The 25,204-nt window shown below is 47.7% G+C and overlaps 3 protein-coding genes across 10 annotated transcripts in view; 1 reads left to right on the top strand and 2 right to left on the bottom strand.

Moving 5' to 3' along the window:
- The window catches only part of MPHOSPH9 (M-phase phosphoprotein 9), a 33,381-nt gene extending 33,192 nt beyond the window's left edge, over nucleotides 1-189 (bottom strand). For all 4 annotated transcript variants that reach the window (XR_012765401.1, XM_075434302.1, XM_075434303.1 and 1 more), the window contains exon 1: nucleotides 107-189. The gene's annotated coding sequence lies outside the window, so the exon portion shown is untranslated. The remainder of the gene's footprint in view (nucleotides 1-106) is intronic.
- On the top strand, nucleotides 112-10,194 carry MTRFR (mitochondrial translation release factor in rescue). Of its 4 annotated transcripts, XR_012765402.1 has the most exons (5): nucleotides 542-638; nucleotides 2,924-3,234; nucleotides 3,938-4,169; nucleotides 5,267-5,490; nucleotides 9,505-10,194. XR_012765402.1 is itself a non-coding variant. In XM_075434308.1 (4 exons), the coding sequence occupies exons 2-3, from the start codon at nucleotides 2,959-2,961 to the stop codon at nucleotides 4,148-4,150; spliced, it is 489 nt and encodes a 162-aa protein (XP_075290423.1). In that variant the 5' UTR covers nucleotides 112-179; nucleotides 2,924-2,958; the 3' UTR covers nucleotides 4,151-4,169; nucleotides 5,267-5,630. The 4 variants fall into 4 exon arrangements, 3 of the variants coding, with proteins under 3 accessions (XP_075290423.1, XP_075290421.1, XP_075290422.1); XM_075434308.1 differs by lacking the exons at nucleotides 542-638; nucleotides 9,505-10,194 and adding an exon at nucleotides 112-179 and having other exon boundaries at nucleotides 5,267-5,630; XM_075434306.1 differs by lacking the exon at nucleotides 9,505-10,194 and having other exon boundaries at nucleotides 5,267-5,630.
- Nucleotides 5,572-20,529, bottom strand: CDK2AP1 (cyclin dependent kinase 2 associated protein 1). Of its 2 annotated transcripts, none has more exons than XM_009932494.2 (4): nucleotides 20,136-20,529; nucleotides 10,189-10,295; nucleotides 9,212-9,338; nucleotides 5,572-6,403 (listed from the first exon to the last, which is right to left on the bottom strand). In XM_009932494.2, exons 1-4 carry the CDS (start codon nucleotides 20,470-20,472, stop codon nucleotides 6,336-6,338), a joined length of 639 nt encoding a protein of 212 aa, XP_009930796.2. In that variant the 5' UTR covers nucleotides 20,473-20,529; the 3' UTR covers nucleotides 5,572-6,335. The 2 variants fall into 2 exon arrangements, with proteins under 2 accessions (XP_009930796.2, XP_075290420.1); XM_075434305.1 differs by lacking the exon at nucleotides 20,136-20,529 and adding an exon at nucleotides 17,699-17,806.
- Between the last annotated feature and the right edge of the window lie 4,675 nt (nucleotides 20,530-25,204).

The following is a 25,204-nucleotide window of genomic DNA, read 5'->3' as shown; positions in this document are numbered from 1 at the left end:
GGGCGGGGCGGTGGAGGCTGCCTCGCGGCGCTGGGACGCGGCCAAGCGCGGCGGCGCCGCCGGCTCCGGGCCCGCCCGCTGCCCCCGAGACTCGCCCGGTTCCTACCCGCATTTCTGGGAGCCCACGGGGAGACGTCCGCAGCGGCCCAAGAGCTGCCTCCTCCAGCGACCGTTAGACGGTAAACAGGCGCGGCCCGCCGCCTCCTGCCCGGCGATTGGCGGCCGAGTTTCGAACGCGGTGGGGTAGGGGGCGCTCAAGACGGAGCGCGGCTCGATGATTGGCCGTCTTGACCGCGCGCCAGGGCGCGCCTACGGCTCTGATTCGCTACGTGGAAAAGTACGCACGCCGCCGCGAGGGGATTGGCTAGTGGGACTACGCGCCGCGCGGTTTTCCAGAACCTGATTGGTAGTGGGTGGAAGGCGTGCGTAAGCCCGCCCATTGCGCAGTGATTGGCTTCCCAAATGCCAATTAGGTCGGTGATCACGCCCTCCTGCGCTGAAAGCGCATGCGCAATGCCTGCCGTCGCGTCGGGAAGGTGAGCGGCACCGCATAGGGCGGCGTACGCGTGCGCGGCGGAGCGCGCCTGCGCAGTGCGGGCGCGGGAGGGGGCGGTGCCGCTGGCCCCGAGCCGCCTGAGGTAAGAGGTGGCGGCGGGCGTAGGGGGGGCTGCTGTCGGCTCCTCACAGGCCCCCGGGCGGGAGCCAGCCTGCAGCGAGGCGCCGTTCGCGGCTCCAGTCCGGCGGGGAGGCGGTGGGCCTAGGAGGGCCGGGGGTCGCGACGCGGGGACCGCGGCGCCGGGGCTCTGGGGCGGCCGCTGCCCTCCCGTCGTTACCGGCGCTCAGCGGCTGCGGAGCTGTGCGGGACCCTCCGCCGATAGCTTGCGTGGTGTCCTGGGCGCTGGGACAAGAAGCGCGGGTGTCTGCGCAGGATTTTCAGCGAAACAACCGCGGTGAAGCGCGGTTTAAGCGGCTGCCCCGTGGCTCTGCTGCGCGCCCGAGACCGGTTAGGAACTGGGAGATCCGTGTTCCTGTTGACACAGCTCTCCTGTAGTCCGTGCTTAAAAGCAAAGCTTTTGGGGTTTTTTTGGAATTACAGCATTATTAAGATCTTTTTTTGCAGGTGTTTCTTGGAGACTTTCTGTGCTAAGTGAAATCTGGAGAAAACCCTCCAGTACCTTCGGGGTTTAGTCTTGGCTTACAGCTATAGCATCAAGCAGCAGAAGCAGGCTGACAGGGAAGGGGATCTGTTGCCTTGACTGATCTGCTGAGACGAGGCAGCGCGGATAGCTGCCAGCCTTGGTTTCAACACAGGCTGCTTCACATTCGTATGAAATCTGCTGTTCAGTAAAGGCTCGCTTCAGAACTAGGTAGTTCTACTGGTTCACTGCTTTAGTTCTTCTAGAAAAAAAGATGTTACTACCTTCTAGTGCCACCAAGTGGACATCTCTACTTGCCAATAAAAGCTTCCTTAAAATGATTTTTATTTCAACAGTTATGTTCAGCTTTTATGGATTTTCATTGCTAAGTGCCACTTCTTCACATGCTGAAGTATTTTTTTTCTGAATCAAATATTTCAAGCATAACAGCAGGTATTAATTGCCTACCTAATGCCTTGTTGAAGAGTGCCATTTGACAGCAGCAGAACCCGATTCCTCATTATCCGTGAGGATAATGCATATTTCCATGCATATTGTTCTGCCTTTGTTAATAACTTGACCTGGGAAAAATCAGCCTGTGAAGCAGTAGTTGAAATTGCAGTGGTCTGCTTACTCCTCGGTTCTTTTTCCTCTGTGAAAGCCATATGATGGACTATATATATAAAGTTATGAGAGTAGAGCAGGATGGTTTGTTAACAGCGTCAACATAGAGCAATACTTTTGATTTGAAATGGAGTTTTCCACATTTGCTGTGTTGGCCCGCTCGCCAAGCCGGAGGCGTGCTAGAGCCTGGCCTCAAAATTTGGAAACCTCTGTAACAGAACAAGGTCAAAAGACAAGTCTAGATCATGCAATCTATTTAGGTAAGGGTTGCTCTCATGCCTGTACTAACCTAGCATTACAAAGGAATCTCAGAATCACAAATCAGTCTATAACTGTGCGTGTATGTACCAGAGTCCTGCTCTGGACCACTAGTCGGGTGTGTTGACTGAGCAGTCATGCATCGTTCTTACAGTTTAAAATCCGTCTTTGCATTCTGACTTGTTTAAACTACTGGAGCTCTGTTCTGCCAGATCTGACTCCTGATCTCCATATCCTTGGGATGGAAATGTTCTACATGCAGTCTTGTTCTTTTTTTTGATTGTTTTGTTTTCCCTCCACCTCCTCTTTGCAGCCTTCAATGACTGTAAGCCAGCGAACATGGCAAGCCAAGACGTTATTAGGCCAGTTACGTTACATAAATTTGCTGTTTCTCTCAGTAGTGTAGAGCACAGTTTAAGGGAACCTCAGAGGAGAATTCCTGCAGTCCCCTGTCTTCCATTGATGTAGTTCAGGCATGCGTCAACATGCGAACTGCAGGTACTCTTGCTAGCAAGACACAACCTGGGCACGAGTGCAGTGTCCTGAAGAGCTTCCCGGTCAGACTGCACAGGTCAGACAACAAGACAGAAAAATCCTTTCTTTCCTTTCCTTTTGGATATCTCTAGTATTTCCTAAGTGTTGGTAGGAGTATTAATTTATTTACTGTTTTCCAGATTACTTTCAAAAACAAAATAATCTTGACTACTTTAAGAAACCTAATTGCAATGAGAACCAAAATTCCATTCGGAATGGTAAATATTTCACGGCAAATGCCTGTGAAACAAGTTCAAATATCCTTGAAAATAAATTTGAATATTCAAAATCCACTCAAGACATGCAGCTAAACTAGATCAAATTAAAGCGAGGATTCTCACAGTAAACTCCATTCTCCACTTCTATTTCAGGTTTCATTCCAGTGAAACTGTGTCCTCATTTCTGTATGAATGTTCCAAGTTTATTTCATTTTACATTCTTACTGAGAGAAGTACGAACACCATCATGGAGACCATGGATTTTGAGGAAGCAGCAATTGTCTCTGCGCAGAGCGCCCTTACTTCAGGCAGCAGGAAAGAAGAACTCTTGCAATCTCCTTGGACTAACTGAGGCAGAATTAAAAGAACAGTTTGTAAGAGGTGATGGCCCAGGAGGTCAAGCCACAAATAAGACAAACAACTGTGTTGTGTTGAAGCATGTTCCATCTGGGATTGTAGTGAAGGTAATTAATTGTATTTTGTTTCTTTAGGTCACAAACTGCATCATGTCTTCAAAGTCTCCTTTCATAGTAAAGCATAATCACAGTGCAGATGTCACAGAGGAACAGTTTGTATCTCAGCAAGAAGCTGCTTTGGGTATCGGTAGATAAATAATCGTGGGGTAATGGCTGATCTTCCTGGCTCTGACATGCAGCACTATTTTGTCCTTTTTCAGTAAAATGTGTCTTCATTGTAGCTGCCTTTCAGTTGCAGCTGCCACATTCCTGTCCCTCTTGTGAGTCAGAATGTTGTCCTTAACAAGTTGATCATACACTCACTTTGCAGATTCTTTTTAAGCATTACTCTTACCTACTTCTTGTGAATTAATACTTTGAAATTCATCTTTCCTTCCTTATTGCAAGGGGAAGACACAGTTAAACTCAGAAGAAGCTCTCCAAGGTTAATATGGAAGCAATCTTGTTCGCTGATAGAATTAAAGATTAAGCCAGTCTGACAAGTTACAGCAGCAAATAATTATTAGGCAGCCTCTCCAAAATCTTACCACCTGGATACAAAAGTTCCAGCAGTTCTTGGTAGGAGGATGCTCTTGGCTTGGGGGAGAGGGGAGTTTCTTTACTGTAATGGCAGGAATATGTGGACTGAAAGGGAAAGGAGAATAATAAACATGTTAAGTTCCAGTAAAAATCTCCTATTGTATTTCTTCAGTGTCACCAAACAAGATCAGTGGAGCAGAACCGAAAGATAGCCAGAGAAATCCTGCAGGAAAAAGTTGACCTCTTCTACAAAGGTGAAGACAGCGATGTTTTTAAAGAGAAGAAAGTATCAGAGAAGAAGAAGCAGGAGAGAAAAAGAAAAGCAAAGGAAAACCTAGAAAGGAAAAAGCATTTTAAAGAGATGCAGCAATTGGATAAGAAATAAACTGACTTGCCCTAGGAGGGTAAGGGAAATGTTTGTCATTGTACCTAAACACAGTTTTCAAACTAACAGATGATGTAGGGCTTCACAAGCACAACTGAAATACTGCGTAGTCACCTGCTACTGCTCTAAAACTGAAGTGATAAAAGCAGGCATGTATTCCTACTTCTGTCTGCCATCATCTCATTACTCATGCTTAGTAATCAGTTTTCCTGCCAGGTTCAGAAGATGATAAACCAATCCTTATTAAAAAGGCATGATAAACTTTCCACCATTGTTAATGGAGACAAAGAAAAAAAAATCAGATCTCCTCCTGCCCAGCTGATACCCTGTGCTGCTTCGTAGGAGTTCCAGTACATACGGAGAACACCCCTAAAAGGTTTTAACTCTCCATCCTTACTCAGGCAGTGCCTCTACTGACACAAATCCTTCATAAACAGTGACTATGTTTAGATCCTGGTTCTGATGGGGTAAACAGACATGCTTCTAGGAGAGATGCTAGTCACTGGTTGCCTCCTTCAGCTCTGTTAGTTCTAACTCAATCCTGAATGAGGTTTAAGCTCTTAACTCTGTCCTAGTCAATTCTGAATGAAGTTCAAACAGAAGCTTTAAAAAGTCTTTCCTGGAGTGGTGATGAGTACTGCGGGGGAAGGCACTCCTGCAAGTGAGGGTTGGTTAGTCATGTTCTTCCAGTTCAAAGGTAAAACTGGGTCATTACAGGTAAAGAACAACATGTGTTGAAGCTGCCTCCCAAGGCAACAGAATTCCACTTCATCCAAGCTGTCAAGTAATGAACTTTGCCTTTTAGTACTGTATTTTCTTCAAGTATCCATAGCTCCATAAGTATTAGATAATCCCAGATGTCCATCTTCCTTAGGACTTAGATTTGCTTGTACAATAGTGAATTAGTTATTTATTATGTTTATGCTGTGCCGCAGTTAAGCTTGGGCATTTTGGTATCTTCACTCATCTTGATAATTTCCTGTTTTAGGCATACACGCAGCTGCTTTTCCTTTGTTACTGTTACTTCGGAGCCACTAGTGAAGTATACATTCCTATTTTGATCCTCTTAAGAACTTGTAATTGCTTAATCAGAACTTCTCTTTCATTTTTGGACAGCACCCTCACTGGCTGCCACCGAGTTCTCACCTTCAAAGTGAAGGGAGAGTGCTTCAAGGACCAAAGCCATCGTATGTATTTTGAAAGCAATGGAGCTTACTACCAACTGTACCGTCTTCACACAGAGATCGACTGCATCCGGACTGTGCCACGGATGGAAACTCTCCAGCAGTCTGCAGGCCCGTTCCCTTGTCTGCTCCTGGACTTGAGCCTCCTGCTTCAAGGTTAAATCTTTATCTGTTGAGAGTTCTTGTTAATGGAGTACGAATCTGATTAAAGTGACTGTACGTAGTTTTAATACAAACTGTTAATGAAAATAAGCTTTATTACGTCAAGTAATAAATACATACAAAGATGCAAATAACAGTTTTAGTAATTTATCCAGAATTTTCTTTTTTTTTTTTGGCAAACTTTAAACTGAAATCTCCAGCCTTAATATAGAAATTAGCTTTCCAGGACGTTGTTGTTATTTAATAGGTTTCCCTATTTTCCATATAACTCATGCACTTTTAAATGGACTTCAAAGCACTAACAGTCATGCAAATGCTTATGCAAAATGAACAAAAAGGGAAAAATAAAGAGAACGGGGAGGTTATTTCTAAGCAGGGTCTATGCTGTATGACAAATTGTGACTTAGCAGACTACTAGGTACAGCATGCTATTCTGCATTTATTAAAAAAAATCCTTAGAGCTTATGTCAAACTTTGAAAGATTGACAGTATGGGGTTAAGTGAATATAGTCAAAGGAAAAAGAAAATGAGGCTGTGGCTGGATAAGAAGAGAACTGAAATATAGCCTGGGAGAGAAAGAGCATTCTTCTGCATGCAGTTCAGTTTTCATGTTTTAGAAACATTGTAGGGAGTTTTAACGTCTTTACAAAATGCAAACCCTCAGTAAATTGAAAAATCCTTGTTTTTTCATTCTTAACTATACATTTTTGTAAGGGCAAACCAAGAAAGGTAAAACATTTAAAATAAAGGAATTTGTCAGCATGTTTCAAGAGTCAAAAGGAGTAAGGGTTACTTTTTCTTCATTAAGAGATGGAAAATCTTGAAACTGAATTAGCGGGCTAGGATCTTGCATTTCGTTCCGTCTCAGCCAGGCATTCCCGAACTAATCCCCTAGCGTGAATAATGCCTGCAAAAGAATGGGACATACTTTAAATCATCTCATTCAGGTCACACTCGCAACGACAGTTCAGAGAAAGGTTTACGTATTTCTGTCCCGAGTTGCCAAGGCTACCACAGCATGCCTCAGAAAAGGGAGAGATCCCTTGCTTTCCAAACATCAGCTGCTGCTAAACAAGGTTGCTTTCCCAAACTGGCATTATAAATTGAAAAGGTACTAAACCAGGAATCGGAGCATGATAAGGTGTGTAGGTCTGCAGTGCCAGGTATGTCTTAATATGCAGTGCACAAGGCCTATCTAAAATCAGAGACTTAAGTAGAAAGAAAAAAAAAAATCTTACCTACACCTGTGACTTGTTTTGCTGTAGTGGAGTGAAAAAAATTACGAAGTTATTTGTGGAGTCATTTTAGCAAGCTCTAAAAGTCTTAATAGCTTGAAGGGATAGTTCTCCTCTGAGAGGATGCATTCAAATCCAAGCCTTCATAATACTGCTTAAACACAAGTTGTGTCTCTTGTAAGAAAAAGAAGGAATTTTTTTTGTAGTGTGTGCAGAAAGTTACCTCCTAACACTGGCTCGGCTCCCAGTGTAAATCATCCTCACTTTACATGCTGCCATATCTACTCTCATCTGATAGACATAATGTGGAATTTTCCACCATGAGTCCTGCTGCCTTGAGATCCAGCAATCTGGACCTTGATTCTTAATCCTGGAACTAAATCTAGATTCATGTTCACAGAGCTGCTGTAAGAACAGAGCTTGAGATAGATTTTAAAATGAGAGACGGACAGATTTTTCTGCGACAAACAAGGTTATATTTTACTGACAGGACAAGATAGAAGCTGCTCAATCATGCTCCTTAACAAGGTGGAGAAAGGACAAAAAGGCAATAGATGAGGTTTAATCTCTATTTAGAGATGATGGGTTCTGTTTCTAGAAGGCTGCTAGCCCAGATCACAGCAGCAGCCTTTACAACCAAGGAGTACTGACCTGGGACTTGACGGGCGCAAGGCTTTGCAGAGGGTTAAACTGACACAGACGAGTAAAGCTGCATCCCGCAGCTGTGTGATGCAGAAATGCCTACTCAAAGCGGTGCATTAAACCTGGATCTGGTGGCAGGGCGCCCAGTTCATGCAGCAGAACTACACTGAATTATGCAGAACACCGGGAATTTGGCCAATTTTAGAGGTCGGCAGCCTCTGTACTTAGGAGCAGGTGGAGCTGGGGACAGGGACTTTATTCAGGAATAATCTCCACATGGCCATGGAGGCTGCAGTCACGTGCTACTCTCAATCATTTTTGCTCTCACACTTGCACATGCTCCTTCAGCCATTAGGCTCCCAAAAAGGAAAGAGGTAAGTGACCAAAAGATGGCAGCAGAAAGTACTTATTGGGGATTTTTTGCAACATTAGCTAGTCACAGTGTCAGCACTGAATCAAAAACCTACGTTAGCCAATAAAAACTGCTTCTACATTAGCCAACAAACTAAATACTCACTGCAAGAAGCAACAGAACAACTTTTCCTCACGGAACTGAACCATTCAGGTTCAGAGAACGTCTGTATCTCTCCTGGTCTCTTAAGTTGTTCCCATTAGCCTACTGTCATTCATGATCTATTAATACTGACTCAGGCAATGCAATAAAAAGAGAGACTCCAACAACATTGATTTTAGCTGGGCCAGATTCCACTTACCACTCATCAGCAGACTTTATTGCATCCTTTCCCAGAACAGCTACTAGTCATTTTATTGCATGTCACGGCAGATATATTACTCTCCCATAATGGCTGAGCCTTAAATAAAGCTTTGTAGTCTTGGGTAAATGTAAGAGGGATTTGCAAGGTGGTGAAGTTAGTCTGTTACAATAACATTCCTGTTCGGGGTTGAATGTGTGAACCAAACTCGGCACAAGGACCAAGGAAAGGGAGGAAAAGGTAACTACACTGTACTGGCAAAGGACAGAATGGCCAGCACAACTGTTGTTGATGGCCTTTCAGGGTCAGTTCAGGAGCTGGAGCAGTGGAATGTCCCACTGCTCCTTCAGAAATATCCCTCACACGTCCCCTGCAGAGGACAATGCCAAGCTGATGTCAGCAGTGGGGCATGCGGGGGTTTCTTTTACACTGCAAGGAAAGGCCATTTATTACCCCTTTTAGCTGACAAAGCAAAGCTGAAGAGACCTCATCAGCCAGGCCTAAAAAGCTTCTGCATTCCTTACTAGTGGACTCCAGATGACATCCACTTGACAACAGTAACGCAGCAGCGAGGAGGAACGTGTGTGCTTGACATCTCGGTCCGAACAGCTTTCCCCAACCACCTGTATTTTTGTAGCGCTTCTCTCCACCAGCCTAAGTGTGAATTACCACAATGTAGTATTTCTTTAGACAAAATGTGCTTTAGTAAAGACTCTTGGGTCAAGTAGATGGGTGATCTATAGGAGAAGGAGTAAACAACGCTTGGCTGTTTATTTTGGAGACTGGGGAGAAAAGGGAATTGAAGGGGCAAGTAAGTCACCAGGAACCTGAAAGAACACATCCATCAGACACCTTAAGGGTTCTAAAATCAGGTTTGAATTATTAACTGAAACTCCCGTTGTGCTCATGAAGCACATCTGGTCACTGGTTTATCTAACAAACACAGCACGAATCGAGTATCCCAAGGTTTTGGCTGCTTGTCAATAAACCGAGTTTAATGATGAGCTCGAGACAGCTGTCTCCTTTCAAGGGAAACAGTTGTCATGAAGCTGTATACAGGTAGTCAGTGCACAAAGTGTATGGGACACAATTTTTTGTTTGTTTTTAAATAATTTTAAACAGTACCTCTTTTTAGCCTCTCCATCGCACTTTTACTCCCAGCGTATGTGGGTCTAATCTCTTTTCCTAATTCTTCTATGATAGCTAGAAGTTCTGCATATTTGCTTTGCGGTACTTGACTGCTGCTGGTACCCTGTAGTTGAAAGCAGATTAATCTCAATTAAATACTGCTGAAAAAAAAAACAATTACAACAAACAGCAACTGGAAATTCACAGAAGACCAGAAATAACCCTCGAAGCCACTTTGAAAAAAAAAAAAAATTCAAGTTTATGACATAAGCATGATTTTCTTTTTGCAGTTGCAGCTACAGTTGGACACAATGCTGCGTGCCCTTCAAAAATCGAGGTCAACGGGGAGGCTGCAGCTGCAAGACTGAAAGGTGAAACAGAAGTTAAAATAGTCCTGCAAGAAGAGCAAACTGGGAACCACTTATTTAACTCTGTTTCTGCTTTTTCAGTGTTTAGGTGTGTATTTTGTGGAGAAGTTAGCTAGGCAGGGAGAGTGAGGAGCTGATAAAACAAAACTGCCCCTATAGTAAGGGAAATCCTATTAAGTCAACCACATTTCACAGAAAGTTTACTACTGGATTCCTGAAGCAGCCCATAGGACTGTCTGTGACACACACTTCGTGAGACTAAATTTCAGAGTATAAATTTGCTGAAGTAAAACAGTACAGAAATACTCATTTTTTAACAAATAATTTTAAAACATGTTAGAGCCCCTACTATCAGAACATAAGACATGTTTCACTGTGACTCATAAGGGATGGGACTAACGGTTAATTAGTAACCAGTCTCACTCAGCACTCCGCTTAGTCTAATTTGATCCCAAGACATGTGCGATGAATCAGTCTGCCATTTGGGTTTGATTTCAAATCTCGGTGGGAGGGAGGAACACCTCAGATTACAGACCACAATCCATGCTACTACGCAAACGTCGGGTCGGTGATCTGGTTAAAGAAAACCAACAAGCAGAGCTGTACCTGCATCCCTTGTGTGTAGCCTAGAGATGGGGGTCCGTAGTCATTTATAAGCTGTCTATATTGCCCAGATGTTGCCATGCTTGTGGAGGGAGAGTGAACACTCCCAGCTGCAGAGAGACAAGAGAGGAAAAAAAAATCTGTTACTATCTACAGATTAATTAGTCTGTTACACTGGGACACATTTGAATCACTTTTTTCTAAAGCTGTGACCTCTCACCTTTGTCTAAGCTTACTACTGCAATTTCGGGGTCACACTATGTGCTAGGAAGAGAATGGTCAAATTAACGCTTCTCTGGTGTTTGTACACTTGAAAATAGCACAGCCTGCAACATTATCAGTGCAAATTGTTTGCCTAAAAGTGAAACAGTGTAACATGACAGGCTGTTCTGACAAACTGTAAATATTAAGCAGCCCTATTTTTGCATATATACATTCCACATAGATGAGTCTAATGTACTGTGCTATTTTTACCTTTTCAGTGCAAGTTATCTGAAAGTAATTTTGCAACTCAAAGTGTCATCACATGGTCAATGCAAGTTACCCTCAGTCCTATTTTCAGCCAATGGCAAAACTATTCCTAGGGTACAGTCCGTTGAGGTGTATCATCAGATCTGCTACTCATTGTACGACATCAGGGGCGAAGAGTGCTACCATTTTTCCTCTTTGTGTGATATCAAACATTTTTAGCCAGTCAAATTGTGCTATGTAAGTAAAACAAAGGAAAAATAACATCACTTTGGGTTAGGGTTACTTTTTCTAAAGTTACCAAAGATCATATGCAGATCTACAGGGTTCTGAGACAGCCAAGAGTTACAGAAACAGACTTTAATGTGATCACTGACAAACTGCTCCAGAAACGAGCAACCAAAACACTTGTTCCCCCTCACCTCCACCGGTAAGAACTTGGGTGTGAGAAGGAACTTCGAGATTTTCCTTAGGGGGCTTAATCATCCTGCCCATTTCACAACAGTGCTAGAGGACCTGGTGGTTACTGACGAAGGGAGCATTACACCATTCAACTTGTTCACTCTTGCAACTGAAGTGCCCCTGCATCCACCGATGCTGCTGTCTTTGCCTGTGGGCACAGACACAGGCTGCCTGCTGTCTGCAAAACCTTCCCCTTGACAAACTCCTTCGCTGAAAATTCCCAACTGTCTTTCATAAGAGGATCAGATCTCATTTACCAGCCTTCATTTATATCTAAATTAAACTGATGCTAAAAGTCACTGGGGCTCAGAACCGTGTAAATCTCTAGCTTTGTTTTAGTTGCAGGTGATTTTCATTCACATTTTCCCCTCACTACAAAAAGAGTGAGCCAGCAGTCACACTGTGAAAAGCAGTGCTGAACATAGTGGAACAGACTCTTGTCCTCAGTAGGGAAGTCTCTTTCCACTTCAGAATTAATCACAGGATATCATTGTGGTGTTGTCTTCATTACAAGAAAAGAGCGCCTTCTTAATTTTAACTACTTAACTGGATGTGAAATCCTTAAAAAAGGCAAATTGGCCTGGTCGCTAGGTGACCTTAAAAAAAGCAGGGTTTCTCTTTGTCTTTAACTAAGCTGCTAAATTTTATGGCATTACCATCTGCATTTCCATTGCTAAGGTTTCACATTTTGCTAAAGCATAGTAAAATCACAAAAAACTAAACAACGCACTCAGAGTACAGCACTGTGAAGGACCACCACAGTTGTCAGCTATTCTCTCAACTAGCTCTTCACGTTATCAGCTCAAAATACAAGTACAACCGTAAGATTTCTGTACGTACAACTCAGTCAATATTTCAAGTCCCTATGACTGAATTTCAACAGTTATCAAACATGACACAACAGCAAACTGCATCTTTCCTCCAAGGACTTCAAAAGGCTTCAAAAACACTAATGAGCCCCTTGTGCTGCAAGGTAAGAAGGTATAATTACCTCAATTAAGCAGCGAAAAGTCATTCTTCCTCATGTACAATAAAACAGAAGACCCGTCCTGCAAAGACTTGTTCCTGAACTGTTATTACAAGCCGTCACATACAAGACCTGGGAGCTCCACGCTGGTTCAGAATTAAGGCAAGGACTCCAATGACCAGGCTCAGGAATCCTGCTCTACCCACTGAGCAAACCTTAGCTGCAGCCCATGCAAAGCCAAAAACAATTTATCACCACCATATCGGTTAAGAGTGCAGGTAATTTAGTGATTGTTTCGGATTATGTTGATTTAAGCAATGACAAGTGCTTGGTCTGTACTAAGTAACACAGCAGGGTATGTCCAGGTAAGAAAGAAAACTCTATTAGAAATGCGATGTGCCAGGACAAAGCAGTGAATCCAGGGGCTGACCAAGAAGGTTTCACAGATGTGAAAGCCAGCAACACACAGCGCTGCACTGGATGGTGCTTGGTCTCAGCACAGGAGCTTGAGTCCAGCAGTGACTCAGTCAACACTGAACGACAAAAATAAACCAGAACTTTCAGTAGGCAACTATGAGTAAGAACCTGCCGCCAGAGTTGGAGCATCGCTCCGGCTGGAATGAGCAGTCAGACCAGCGGAGCTCCGGCAGCCAGGGGTGCTGCATTGTCTCCTGTACCCACGACATACGCAGAGCTGCGCTGCAGACACTAGAGGCCATCGCTGAGTACAGCGTGCCCTGCCAAATGACAGATCGTGGTAACCATGGTGAGTTTACCCGTTTCTTTGCAGTCTGCATCAAAAATGTAATAAGACATAATGCCATGCGCCGACCACTTTATCAGCAGCAGCAGCAGGCCCAGAGAACAAAGAAAAGGATTTGACTTGGCCATGGTACCAGCCTCCCTATACCCATGTCAGAAGTTGTGCCAGTCAAACTCAGCTGGAAGGGGAAAAGAAAAGAAACATACTTCATTTCACCTCATTTTAAGATGATGCAATCATGAAAATGAAATTAATTGTGGGGGTATTAGTATCTCACAGGGTAACAGACCTTGAGCTTTTTGACCTATCACTTTGTATGTTAATCTCCAGGAGAAGCCCTGGGTCTTGGATGACTATTACTCAATTAACCCAAAATACGTCTACATGTCTGAACATCCTATATATCTCAGACTAAACAAAAAAAAAATCACCAGCTATTGCTATTACAGTTAGCAAGAAAAATTAGGCCAGCAAGTCTCACAGCCAATAGCCAGTCAAAAATCAGTGTGATGATTAGGTTTTCACTAGAGAGAAAAAAAGGAGGGGGGATCTAAACTGAAGCTTGCTCTCTCATGTTAAAATGACAATGGAGACAAGACAGCTAAGAACTGACAGAATCGAGAAGGGAGTGTCCTTGGTACTGAATTTAAGCGACACCGGTATCACATCCCGCTGCTGCCTAAAACCTAAATTAATAAACACACTTTCCTCCCTCCACTTTCCTAATTAAATGTACACAAACCCTTTTATATACCCATTTATTCTTGTGCCAACTAAGTCTTTTATTCCTGTATTCAGCCAGAAGCATTTTTCCCCACAGAAATAGTGATTTTCTTGTTAATCAATATTAATCTTTATTAATTGGGGGGGGGGGTGTCTAACAATACAGCAAACAGAAATGAGATTTTTGTGTCAAAATCTCTTCCTTCCAGCAGTCTCTCTCAGCCCAGATTAACACCCTGGGAGACAAAGGATCTCGAATCAATCTCTGTTTGCCTAAATTCCCACTGACCAGGAATCTTCCCATTAATTTTTGACAGGTTTGTAGGGAACCCTTCAGCTCCTTTGCCAATGTCTCCAAGCCTGAGCAGCAATACCAATTTGCTGCTCTAAGTTTTAATTCTCAATTCTATCCCTGCTTCTTGCCGGAAAAATAACTGGCAAGGCAGCTTACCGTGCACCCTGCAAGGAAGCCATGGGAGCAGAACGCTGGGGTACTCTCACCTGATCTGCTCGCAGCAGATGCCACGGCACCTGCACAGCTCAACTGCCACCCTGTTTTACTCTCACAAAGAGCAAAGTAAAATCAAGAATAGTTACTCAATTCGCTGAGTTACTCACGTAGAACCGACTTAAGAGCCAACCCCATTGGGGATGTGTTTCTTCACTACCCTGTGCTTTGTATGGTCCTATGAAACTGCATAGGTCAAATCCTGCCATTTTGCAAACTCTCTACACGTGAACATGACAGCACATAAGACGAGACACGTGTAGCCTGGAGTTTACCTAAGGTACGTGGCATAGCCTGTGGAACCTCACTGCTTCTACCTCTATTTCACAGCCTCTTCAAGGTGAGGTTGTTTGCAACATAAAGGCTGTTGCCATTTAGGTGGCTAGCGGTCATCACCTCTTTACACAGAGCCCGGTGCTGGAGGTCACTGCCTCTGCCACACAACGGGAGGACATTCTGCATCAGCTTCAGATGACAGCAGTTTGACTCCTGACGGCATGCGGTATGAGACAACCAGGCTGCAGTATTTTAACTGAGAGGATGTAACTTCTCCGCTAAACCAGACAACTTTGCAACAGAACACATGAGAAATGTTCACGTAAGCTGCTCTGCCAACGTACATTGCAAGGCAAGTATCTTCCAGCACAGGAGACAGGCAACATCTTCAACCAGCACGGCCATTTCTCTGGCGAGTATCTGGACACAGCCTGAGCCACGGTCGTAGTGTTTTGGCTGACTACAAGAATATTTGATTCCTTAGCCCTCTATGCACTTTGATGTAAGTTCAACAAGAACTCCTTCCCATCCATGGGACACCATATGCATGTCTACACAAGTAGATCTACTGTACAGCCAAGCCACACACCGAACTCTATAGGAACTGCCAATCTAGAGCAAAAACAGACATCCCTCATTTCCCCCAACCTTCCAATAATTTTTTTTTAATTTAAAATAATGGATCCCGTTCTCATTTGCACAAAACATTCCTTATAGCACTGGCTGTGAAAGTCGCATTTTCACCCGCTATTTCCCCCTTAAACAGCCCTTGTGGTAGAACAGACCTTTCTTTGACTAAAACTATTTCCTTTTAAAAAAATCCAGTGTGCACACACACAAATATGATCTCAAGAACTAGGACATTCTTTATCGTAACAGCCAGAGGCCTTGCTCTTTTGATCTGTCACACTCTGGGCCTTTGCTCTAGTGCTCTCATTCCATTTAATCTTTCTATGTGGATAACAGTCATGTATTATGTCTCCTCCTCCTACCCCCCTGCCTTTTTTTTTTTAAACTCAGAAAAACAAAAGACAGTGACCTGGGACTCCCCACCATTCTTTTTTTCTAGCTTAAGACAGAGGCTGCTTCTACACTAGCAAGTTATCTGGCACAACAGGAAAGGACCAAAAGATGAAAGCATTTGGTACGTGTACACCATATGCAGCTGGGGTGAGCGGGTACGACTTAAAACTAGATTTTAACCTGGTCCCCCAGACTAAGTGTCTCTATGGTTGGCATGGTTCAAAGCTGTCCAGTCTTTGCTTAGGACCCTTGTGTTCCCATTAAAAGGGATGGAGCATCAGCGCTGCACAACCAGAGCAGAGCTGCTAGTTTACTGTTATCCAAAAGGAATCAAGTCAGCATGAACCAAAACCACCCTACAACTCAACCAGCACGTGATGGGTGGGGACAATGAGGAGATTCGCTGACTGTGAAAACCATACCATTGCTCTGAAGCTAAACGCTCAGGTAGACAAAGCCAAAAACGCCTGTTTTCTAAACGTCCGAACAAGTCCACTTGAAAATTGCTAATTCTGAAACATGTTTAGTATGCTTCTTTTCAGATCACTTTTAACTTCACATGCACTTCAAGAGATCAGGGAACCAGCAAATTTTAGTTTGAATCGGAGGGAGGAGTATATTTCCTAGAAATTATCCCCTCTGCTAAGCATGAACACTTTGCTCTCTGCTCTGCCTACAAACAGTATTCTTTCCTGGACTCCCACTCCAAAACAACCTCTCAATATGGACTACAATATCAAACATAAGCTGTCTCCGTAAAGGGCGACAAGCAAGCCATTTGCTCATGCGAGTGTGCACTGCAGTCTTAATAATACAAGGAATGGCCTAGTGTGCTTGATGTCATTTCTCAGGACTGCAAGAAATTGGTCTCTCCAGTTGCAAGCTACAGCCTCAGTTAGGAAAATTGTTCTCGTTTCACCTCTCGGTGAGAATTTGCCCTTTTCGCCAAGAAACTTCTGGTTGCTGTGGGGTGTGGCAGGTGCACTGACAGTCGGGCTGGTCCTCAGCTACAGCAGTACCTGCTGTACTGGTCACCACTCGTTCACATGCAGCCAAGACGCAGCTCCTTCCCTTGCCACAATCTACTGGAATTTGTTTTTCCAGATCCCACACACACAAAAAAAAAGGTTTTTAAGCTTTATTAAACAGGAACAGGGTTTTGTCTTGAAACCTGACATTTCTGCAAGAATTAGAATAAAACCAGAGGAAAATCACAAGCTGTTTCTGCTGGCTTCTGTATCTCAAAACTACTTTTTTCTGACCTGTGCAAACTCTGAACAAAATAGGAATGCTGGTGAATATCCAGAGAGTCAGAAAACACGTGGAAACAAGCGGAAAGACAAACTGCAGACCAGCTCACAGCTGGTGTAAATCTCCCTGGTTCCACTGAAGTCAATGGAGACACTCTACTTCAGCTCAGCAGCTGGCCCGCTTACAGAGAAAAAGAGCTAAACGATACGAAACACAAGACAGACAAGGAGGAAACTACTTTGAAGGATTCAGTCTGATAAGCAAGAGAATACAAACAAATCAAAACATGGCTGTTAGAAACGGTAGGAGAGGTTCCCCTGGGACGCTGCAGGGTCAGGTGAGGCTGGGAAGGTAGAGCCACAGCACCGCGGGTCCCTCACAGAGCACTTTTTTACTGCCCAGGCAGAGAAGGTGCTTGTGCAGGAGATTAAATAGGGCTACCCAAGCACAGTTTGGAAGTGACAGCGCGGGGTGCTACACACGGAGGCCCAATTCCCAGAGCACAGGCCCTACGGGCAGGCGACGGGATAATTTGGACAAAACGCTGCAAGTCCGGTTGCAGACACCCTGGGCCAGATGTCACCACCGACCTGGGCAATGGGGACGAGGAAGAGGCCCCACATTCTGCCATGACAACACGTTCTCCTTCCCTCAGCCTGGTATGAGGCAGAGGAGCCAGCGCCCGGATGCTTCCAGCATCCTGAGTCACTCATGGAGCAGCTGCGTTTTCCCCACCCGCAGTCATCCCCAGATCTGCCGACAACCCACGGAGGCTTCCTCCCCACATTTCCTCCCCTGCAAACAGCTCCTCTCTCTCTGGACTTCAGGTTTTTGAGTCCCCAGCGTGCTCCCATGCAAGAACGGAGCACAGCCACCCATCGACCGCAACTGCTTCGTCCCACTGATCCCCTTACCAAGCGCAGTTTAAACATGATTTTGCAGAGTGGCCACTCAGCCTAAACTTGATAGGAGTTAGCTCTGCAGCAAGGACGCAGCTCTAGCAGCCGAGTCGACACTGCCTTTCCAAACACTCCTGCACCAGAAGCCCTGCACTGCAGGGAAGCAGCATTACCTCCCAGAGGAAAATCCTTGCGAGATCCACAGCTGGCCAGAGCCCTCCGTCGGCCGAGACCAAAATATTCAGCATTCATACAGAGAGGCTTCTGCAGGGCTGATTTCAGGCCAAAAGGGACAGATTTCCTGTTTTCCTCTCCTCTGCAGGACGGGGCGGGGGGGGGGTCCTTCACCCCAGGTTTGGAAGCAAACCTCGGATTCCTGCTCCTGGCTGGGTGGCATTTAATTTAAGCACAATAGTGCAGCTATCTCCTTCCACTCAGAATTAAGCTCCAGAAAGGAGGGGGCCATTTGCAGTCATATCACTCTGAATGCGGTATGTGCAACTGCAAGGACTGCTTTGTCTAACTCCCTTGGCCTTAGGCCACGGTGCTGGCAATACCACCAGCTAGAGGAAGAGCTGGTGCGTGAGGATAATGGCAGAAGACAGGGAAGGAAGAGAGAGCCCATTTTGGATTCAGAGGAGGACGTTCTTTCATTGAAAAGATTCTGGGGGTGTTGAGGATGATCCGAACTCAGAAGAGAGGACAACTTAGACAGGAATAGTTCTAGCATGACAGCAAACTGCTGCTAACTTGCCATTACGAGGGGAAAAAAAAAAAAAGGAGGGGGGGGAAGGGAAAGATAAAACTGCACGAAAGAATCCGCTCGCAGCCGGAGCGTTGTAAAGCAACACAGAGACGGCAGCAAGAGGACCAGAGACAGAAACTTCACCACTCAGCTCGCATTGTGAGCGGCGTGTCTGACCCGGGGTTTCGCAGCCCTGGCTCGGAACAGCCAGACTCGGATCCCCCCCCCCCCCCCATAGCATGACCTAATCCCCACCCCTCACCCACCACCGCAAAATACCACCTTTGTTTTCCCCGCAATTTTACGGCTGTTCCGGAGCGCAAGGCACAGGTTCTCGTGGGAGCCGACAGGAGAACGGTTTCCCTTGCTGGGCTTTGTTTTGTTTTTTTTTTTCCCTTCGGTGACACTTCTGCTTTTCGTCAAAACAATCCTGTAGCACATCCCCTGCTTCCTGAGCTCGCCGGGGCCCACGGCGCTCCCCACGCACAGCCCAGCCCCACCGAGCTCAGCCCCAAGCAGGATGGAAGTCTCCGAGGCACAGGGAACCTCGGTTCATCCACCGGCTGCCGACCATTCCTTCCAGTTAAAAACCAGCCTGCCGCTCTCCTGCTAGCTAGAACAGAGGTGCATCTTCTTGATCCCTTCTCGTTCATCAGTCTGGCCAGGATTACGACCGCAAACGGCGCTGTAAAAATCACCGAAGCAGATTTCCCTCCCTCCTAAAACCCAGCTGCAAAACTTTCCCTTTCTCAAAAAAAAAAAAAAAAAATCAGCCCGATTCCCGGCTGCGGATGGTCCGATGCCAGCCCTGCAGGCTGGGGCTGCGGGGAAGGGAGACGGAAACCTCACTCAAGTCAAACCCAACTTCTCCATTTTGGTTCTGTTTCACCCCCGGCCAAGGCGCAGAGCTCGGCGGGGTCCCCCCCGGGTATCCCAGCGCCAAGCAATCGCTGCCGAGGCTTTGTTCAGCCTGCACCGGCTCCCGGGGGCTCGCCGCCACGGGGACCCGCTCCGCCGGCAGAGCCCGGCACAGGGAGAACGCCCGCCCGCACTTACCTTCGGGAACCGGGGAGGGGGGAAAAAAACGGGGGGGGGGGGGGGAATGTCGTTAAAAAAAAAAAGTTAATTCCATCAGAGAAACTTTCTACAGAGGAAAGTTGGGAAGACTCCTGAACAGATCCGAGCAAGAGGAATCATTTTTTAAAAGGGTTTTTGTAAGAAAGAGCAACTGCCCCCCCCCCCCCCCCCAAATCTCCAGCGAGCAGAGGGGGCTCGTCCGCCCGGGCTGCTGCGCGGAGCCGGGAGATTCTGAGCACCGAGAGTCCCCCCTGAGGCGCTGACGGGCCCCCCCCCCCTCACCGCCCCGGCGGCGGAGGGCGCGGGGCCGGGGTCCCGGGCGGCCCCTCCGCCTGAGAAGAGCGGCCCCGGGGCGGCCCCTCCGCCTGAGGAGAGCTGCTCGGCGGCCGCGCGTGTGAGGCGAGGCGAGGCGCAAGCGGCACTTGCGGCGTCCCGCCAGCAGCGGTCCTCGCTGAGGCGCCGGCGGAATATTCCTGATCCAGATCAATCAGCCGCCCCGGGGAGCCGAGCATGGAGGAAACCCGGCGGGCCGGAGCCCCCGGAGAGGCGGCGGCGGCGCGGGGCCGGCCCGGCGGGCGCGGCTCCCCGGCGGAGGGGCGGCGCGGTGCGGGCTAACGGCGCCGGCCGGCGGGCGGGCGTTGGTAATGGCGGCGCGGAGCCGCTGCCCCGCCATACCGGACTGGGCAAAAACTCGAGTCCGGGGCTTCCCCCCCAGGTGCCGGTGCGGCACGGCGGCGGCCCGCCGCACGCCTCCCAAACTTGCCACCCAGTTGCCGCCGCGGACTTACCCGGGTTGAGGGGAGTCCCGGGGATGTGGGCGTTCAAGTTGGGCTTGTAAGACATTCCCAGAGACATGGCCAGCGGGAGGAGGAGAAGCGTCCTGAAATTCAGTGAAGCGTCTCCGTGTCTCCCAGACACTTTGGGTTGTTTACAGCAGTAGCAGCACCGGCAAATATGGCCGTCAGTTATATTGACACCCACAATGCAATATATCATCCATACATCATGAGGAGAGACGCGGATCCGAAAACTTTGGGGGAGCAGGCGAGGCAGGCACCCGCCGCGGCGGCCCGGCGCCCCGCGCACCTCGGGGGCGGGGGGGGGGGTGGGGGGTGCCGCGGCCATCCCCTCACAGACAATGGAGCTCCCCTCAGGGACGCCGCCGTGAGAGGAGCCGGGCGGGGAGGAGAGGGGAGGGCGGGCGGCGGGGGGAGCCCGGCGACGGCGAGAGAGGGGGGCGGCGGGGGGGGGGGGCGTTTTAATTAACTTCGGAAAGTTTTGGCACAACTTGGCATTTAAATGAGCTCCCGGCGGGGGGGCCGCGGCCGGCAGCCCCTGGCAGGGGCGAGCGGTGACGCCTCCCTCGGGGTGGCCCCAGAGGCGCTGCCTTCCCGCCTCCCCCCTCACCTCAGGGCGGGCGGCGGGTTTATTCCCCGTCCGTCCGTCCCTCCCCCCCCCCCCCCCCCGCGCTAATTTCGACGGAAAATACCTGTTGATAATTTCAGAATAAAAGATTTTTTTTTTTTTTGCCCTGGATGCTGCCAAGGAAAAATCTGCCTTTCCTCACCCCCCTTTTCTTTCAAACCACTGTGTCTCTCCACTCGAAGGTTGAAGGTTAATGTAGATTGCAGCTTCTGAGGGACTAAAAAATAAATACAAATCTCGTTGATAATTGACTCATTTTCTGCTTGCAAGCAGCAGTGAAACTTCCCCACAAAAAGAAAAAACAACCTCTAAATTTGCACGTTAAATTACGAAGCTTTCCAGCCTGTGTCTGCCACTCCAGAACTTGTCCCTTTCACTATAAGATACTCAAGTTTGTTCCTGATGTCAATTAATCTCAAAAGCACATCTGTAATCACTAAATCACCCCAGATTTATACCAATATACCTGCTCAGGAGGTGGACAACGTCTCCCTCGGCACGCAGCTCAGCCTGAGACCCCCAGGACCCGCACCTGTACCTCACCAGAAGCCACCCTGAGACCACCAAGGTACTTGGTAGTTTACTGCATGGGCCAATTAATGTCTACCCAAGGCTATATCCTACTCTTAATGCCGGTGACGGCCAACACCGGGAGCCCGATCCTGCTCCCTGGGAGTCAGGAGCAAACTGCTTTCAAGCGACACTGATTTAGGCCTGCAGTGTCCCTCACTGGGATCTGCTCTGCAGAGGGAGGCAGGTAGCATCTCCATCACAGGGACGCAGAAATAGTCATGGAACAATTAGATGGTTTCCTCCGCGTAGAGGAGAATCGAGGCAGAGCGGGAAAGGTGAGCCAGCCTCTGACCACCCCCAGCTCGTGCCCTAGAGACTGCATGCTGCATAGAAGAAACATCTGAAAATTGTGGTTGGGACCAGATGAAATACACGATCTGCGGAGACGGACCTGGGTGTTCTGGTGGATAACAAGTTGACCACGAGCCAGCAGTGCGCCCTGGCTGCCAAGAAGGCCAATGGGATCCTGGGGTACATTAGGAGGAGTGTGGCCAGCAGCTCGAGGGAGGTTCTCCTTCCCCTCTACACTGCCCTAGTGAGGCCCCATCTGCAGTGCTGTGTCCAGTTCTGGGCTCCCCAGTTCAAGAAAGGTGAGGAGCTACTGGAGAGAGTCCAGCGCAGGGCTACGAGGATGAGGAGGGGCCTGGAGCATCTCTCCTACGAGGAGAGGCTGAGGGAGCTGGGCTTGTTCAGCCTGAAGAAGAGAAGGCTGAGAGGGGACCTTATAAATGCCTATAAATATCTGCAGGGTGGGGGTCAGGAGGATGGGGCCAGACTCTGTTCAGTGGTGCCCAGCGACAGGACAAGGGGCAACGGGCACAAACTGAAGCAGAGGAAGTTCCATCTGAACACGAGGAAGAACTTCTTCCCTCTGAGGGTGACGGAGCCCTGGCCCAGGCTGCCCAGGGAGGCTGTGGAGTCTCCTTCTCTGGAGATATTCCAGACCCGCCTGGACGCGGTGCTGTGCAGCCTGCTCTGGGTGACCCTGCTTGGGCAGGGGGTTGGACTGGGTGACCCACAGAGGTCCCTTCCAACCCCTGCCATGCTGTGATTCTGTGATTCTGTGATTTTGTTACAGTTTTGTGTTTTATCTTCAGTCCAAGCGCATGACCAGCTATCGTGGCAAAGCCTGGAGTGGCACAGACTATCCTTGCTCCCGTCTGTTAGAGAGGGGACCTGAGAGCTCCAGGTATAAACTAAATCTCAGTGACAGCATTTTCACACTGGTGCTTGGGGCTTTAACGGATCTTATTATTCTTTAATTTAGAGTCCTGAAAGAATGCACTGGTAAACCCCTCAGATCCAGCGCTGGGTGAGTGAGAACTTTGCATCCCTAAAGCTTCATGTCCAGATTTGTAAATAACTGCCTTTCTGTTGATTCCTGGAAGGCCAGTGAAGCCCTGCAGGCGAGGGCCATGCCGCTCTGGGATTTTCCATTGCTGCGCGGTTGTTTACAGCCACACCAAGTGAGTGCGAAATGGGAATGTTCCGAGCTTGCCTTGTTTTTCACAGCTTTACACCAACTCTACAGAACTGTGCCCAGAGCAGCACTGTGAAGAGCAAGATCCCCCGTGTTTTGCTTGGGTTTTATAATGACAGCTTCAAAATATACAATATTCCAGGAGGGGGGATAAGGAAACGATCCTGTAAAGATTAACCTTGCTTCAGCACGAGCCACTGCTAGCTCTGGAGCAAAGTGTGAGGGTCGGGCTTGATGAGATGGTCAGGCTTGTTGGGACAGATTGTTGTCCCGTAAGCAGGAACCCTGCAGTACCACATCTCAGTACTTCATGCCTGCTCTGCCGTTCTCTGGGCACAGGTAGCAGCAGCAGCACGAGACATGAGACCCTGGCAAACGACAGCCTTACTCTCTGTGAGCTCCAACTGACTTCACTAGCTGCCTCTTGTGTTTTCGCAGGCACTGCTGAAGTTGGCTTGGGTAGGAGGTACCTGCAGGTTCTTCCTATCTGCCCTGGGCTCTGTGGAGTCACTTTGGTTGTTTTGAACCAGGTGTGGCCACAAGAATAAAACCACCATTGTGCCTGGGCCCTGGGCCGACTGTACAGCGCAGTGACCACAGATTTGAGCTCCCTCGGAGGGGCTGCCTGCAGTTTGAACTTGTTTTATGTGACGAGCATGGCTTGCACCGCTGAGAGTTGTTTTCTGCGCGTGCAAACCCTGCACCGCGTGTAACAACTGCAGTTGCAGCAGCGTGCAGGCTCCAGGCTGCTTGCAGCAAGCCACAGGTCCCTGCTCTGCAGACTGATGGCACAGTCTTGTTTACTGACAGAAAAAGCACCTCTTAATCACCAAGTGGCCAAGTCATAAAGCAGGAAATACAGCAGAGACATTTTATCACACGTGTGACATTTTCAAGCCTTCTCCACGCTAAGAGGTAACTTGAAAATAAATGTCTCTGCTTATGTTTTTCAGCAAGGGAGGATGGAGAATAAGAGGTGCCCGTCTCTCCAGTCATCTGGAAGCGTGAAAATGATACAGTTTCCAGGTACAGCTACCTCTTCTCGGTTGTGTAAGATCTGCAACGTTCACCCTGTCCCCCTTCTCTTCTTTTCTTTGTATTTTCTCTGTTCGCTCTCCTGGTCTGACTTTCTCACCTCTGCTCCTCCCAAACCGCTGGGAATACTCAGCAGCCAGTGTTTCCACAGAGTAAGCCTTCCAGCCCCTGCTCAGCCACGCTCGGACTGATCTCGAGGAGGTTTCCCCTTCCCAAAGCTCTTCGAGGTTGGATGCTGTACCCCTCTGGGCAGGGTGTGAGGAATACACATGCAAAGCGTGAGGTCGGAAGGCGCTGGCAGCTGGTTGTGAGGAGGGCTCTCCCAGGCAGAGCTGGGGGCCTTGGGCCATGCTTTAAGGCAAACGAGTTTGCCCACTTTTATCTGGAAATAAGTGAAATAGCCGTCAGTGTCTGCAGAGCTGTGCTGTGACACTCCTCGAGACCTGCAAAGGGAAAGCGCAGACTAGGATGGTCTCTTATCATCTTGGATTAAATCAACAATGAGAAGAATTAAAGATGGCATGGAAAGACTCTGTTTTTTTCCTGGCATGTCTTTGACGTGTAAAACATTATGTTTGCGCATTAATTTTGATGTAATTAATTGTTGCCAGGTTGAATGAATGGAGTGACTTGGGGATGTTCTAACCATCCTTCACCCACCACAGAGACCCGTGTAGCAGCAAGGGGAAAGAGATGGGAAGTTTGCTCCTTTTTCTGGAGGGAGTTTATATTCAGATACTTCTCCCCACGTTTCTAGTGATCCGCATCACATGTAAAATAACCATAGAAGCACCTACTACAAGTTTCTGACCACTAATTTTTGTCTGCAAACTCCAATCACTAATTCAGTCTCCGAACTACTCTGTTGTGCTAAAACCAAGAGGATCACCCAAAATGAAGCGAAACGTCTCTGATAGGCCTAGGCTGAAAATTAAGCTTTTTAAGTCTTGAGTGAAGGCAGGCTTAACCTCTTTGAAGAGCACAAGTGGTAGATGCAAGTTGGTGTTAGCTCTAACAAACACCATTTTAAAATATAGTTTACAGGGCTGAGTACCTTTCTGACTGGGATCGTAATGAGCCAGCACCTCCTGGTGCAGAACACCTCCCTCCCCAGGCCCTGCTCCAGGGACACCTCGCATGCTCCTGGGGCCAGCTGGGACACTGGCACAGAGGGAAAAATGTGCATTTTATCCTCTTTGGCTCCGTTGTTGCTCCCTTCTTATCGCCTTGCTACAGCTCCTTACATTACTGTCTCTGTTCCCTACAACTGCTTCCTGCTGATGGTACGAGGTTTCCCTCCTGCTCTTTTTGTTCCCAAGATAAAGCTGACAGCCCTTGGTGCCC

This window comes from Opisthocomus hoazin, chromosome 13 (genome assembly GCF_030867145.1).
Source record: "Opisthocomus hoazin isolate bOpiHoa1 chromosome 13, bOpiHoa1.hap1, whole genome shotgun sequence".
Lineage (NCBI taxonomy): Eukaryota > Metazoa > Chordata > Aves > Opisthocomiformes > Opisthocomidae > Opisthocomus > Opisthocomus hoazin.
The sequence above is the reverse complement of the archived record's forward strand: the minus strand, read 5'-3'. Positions and strand labels throughout refer to the sequence as shown.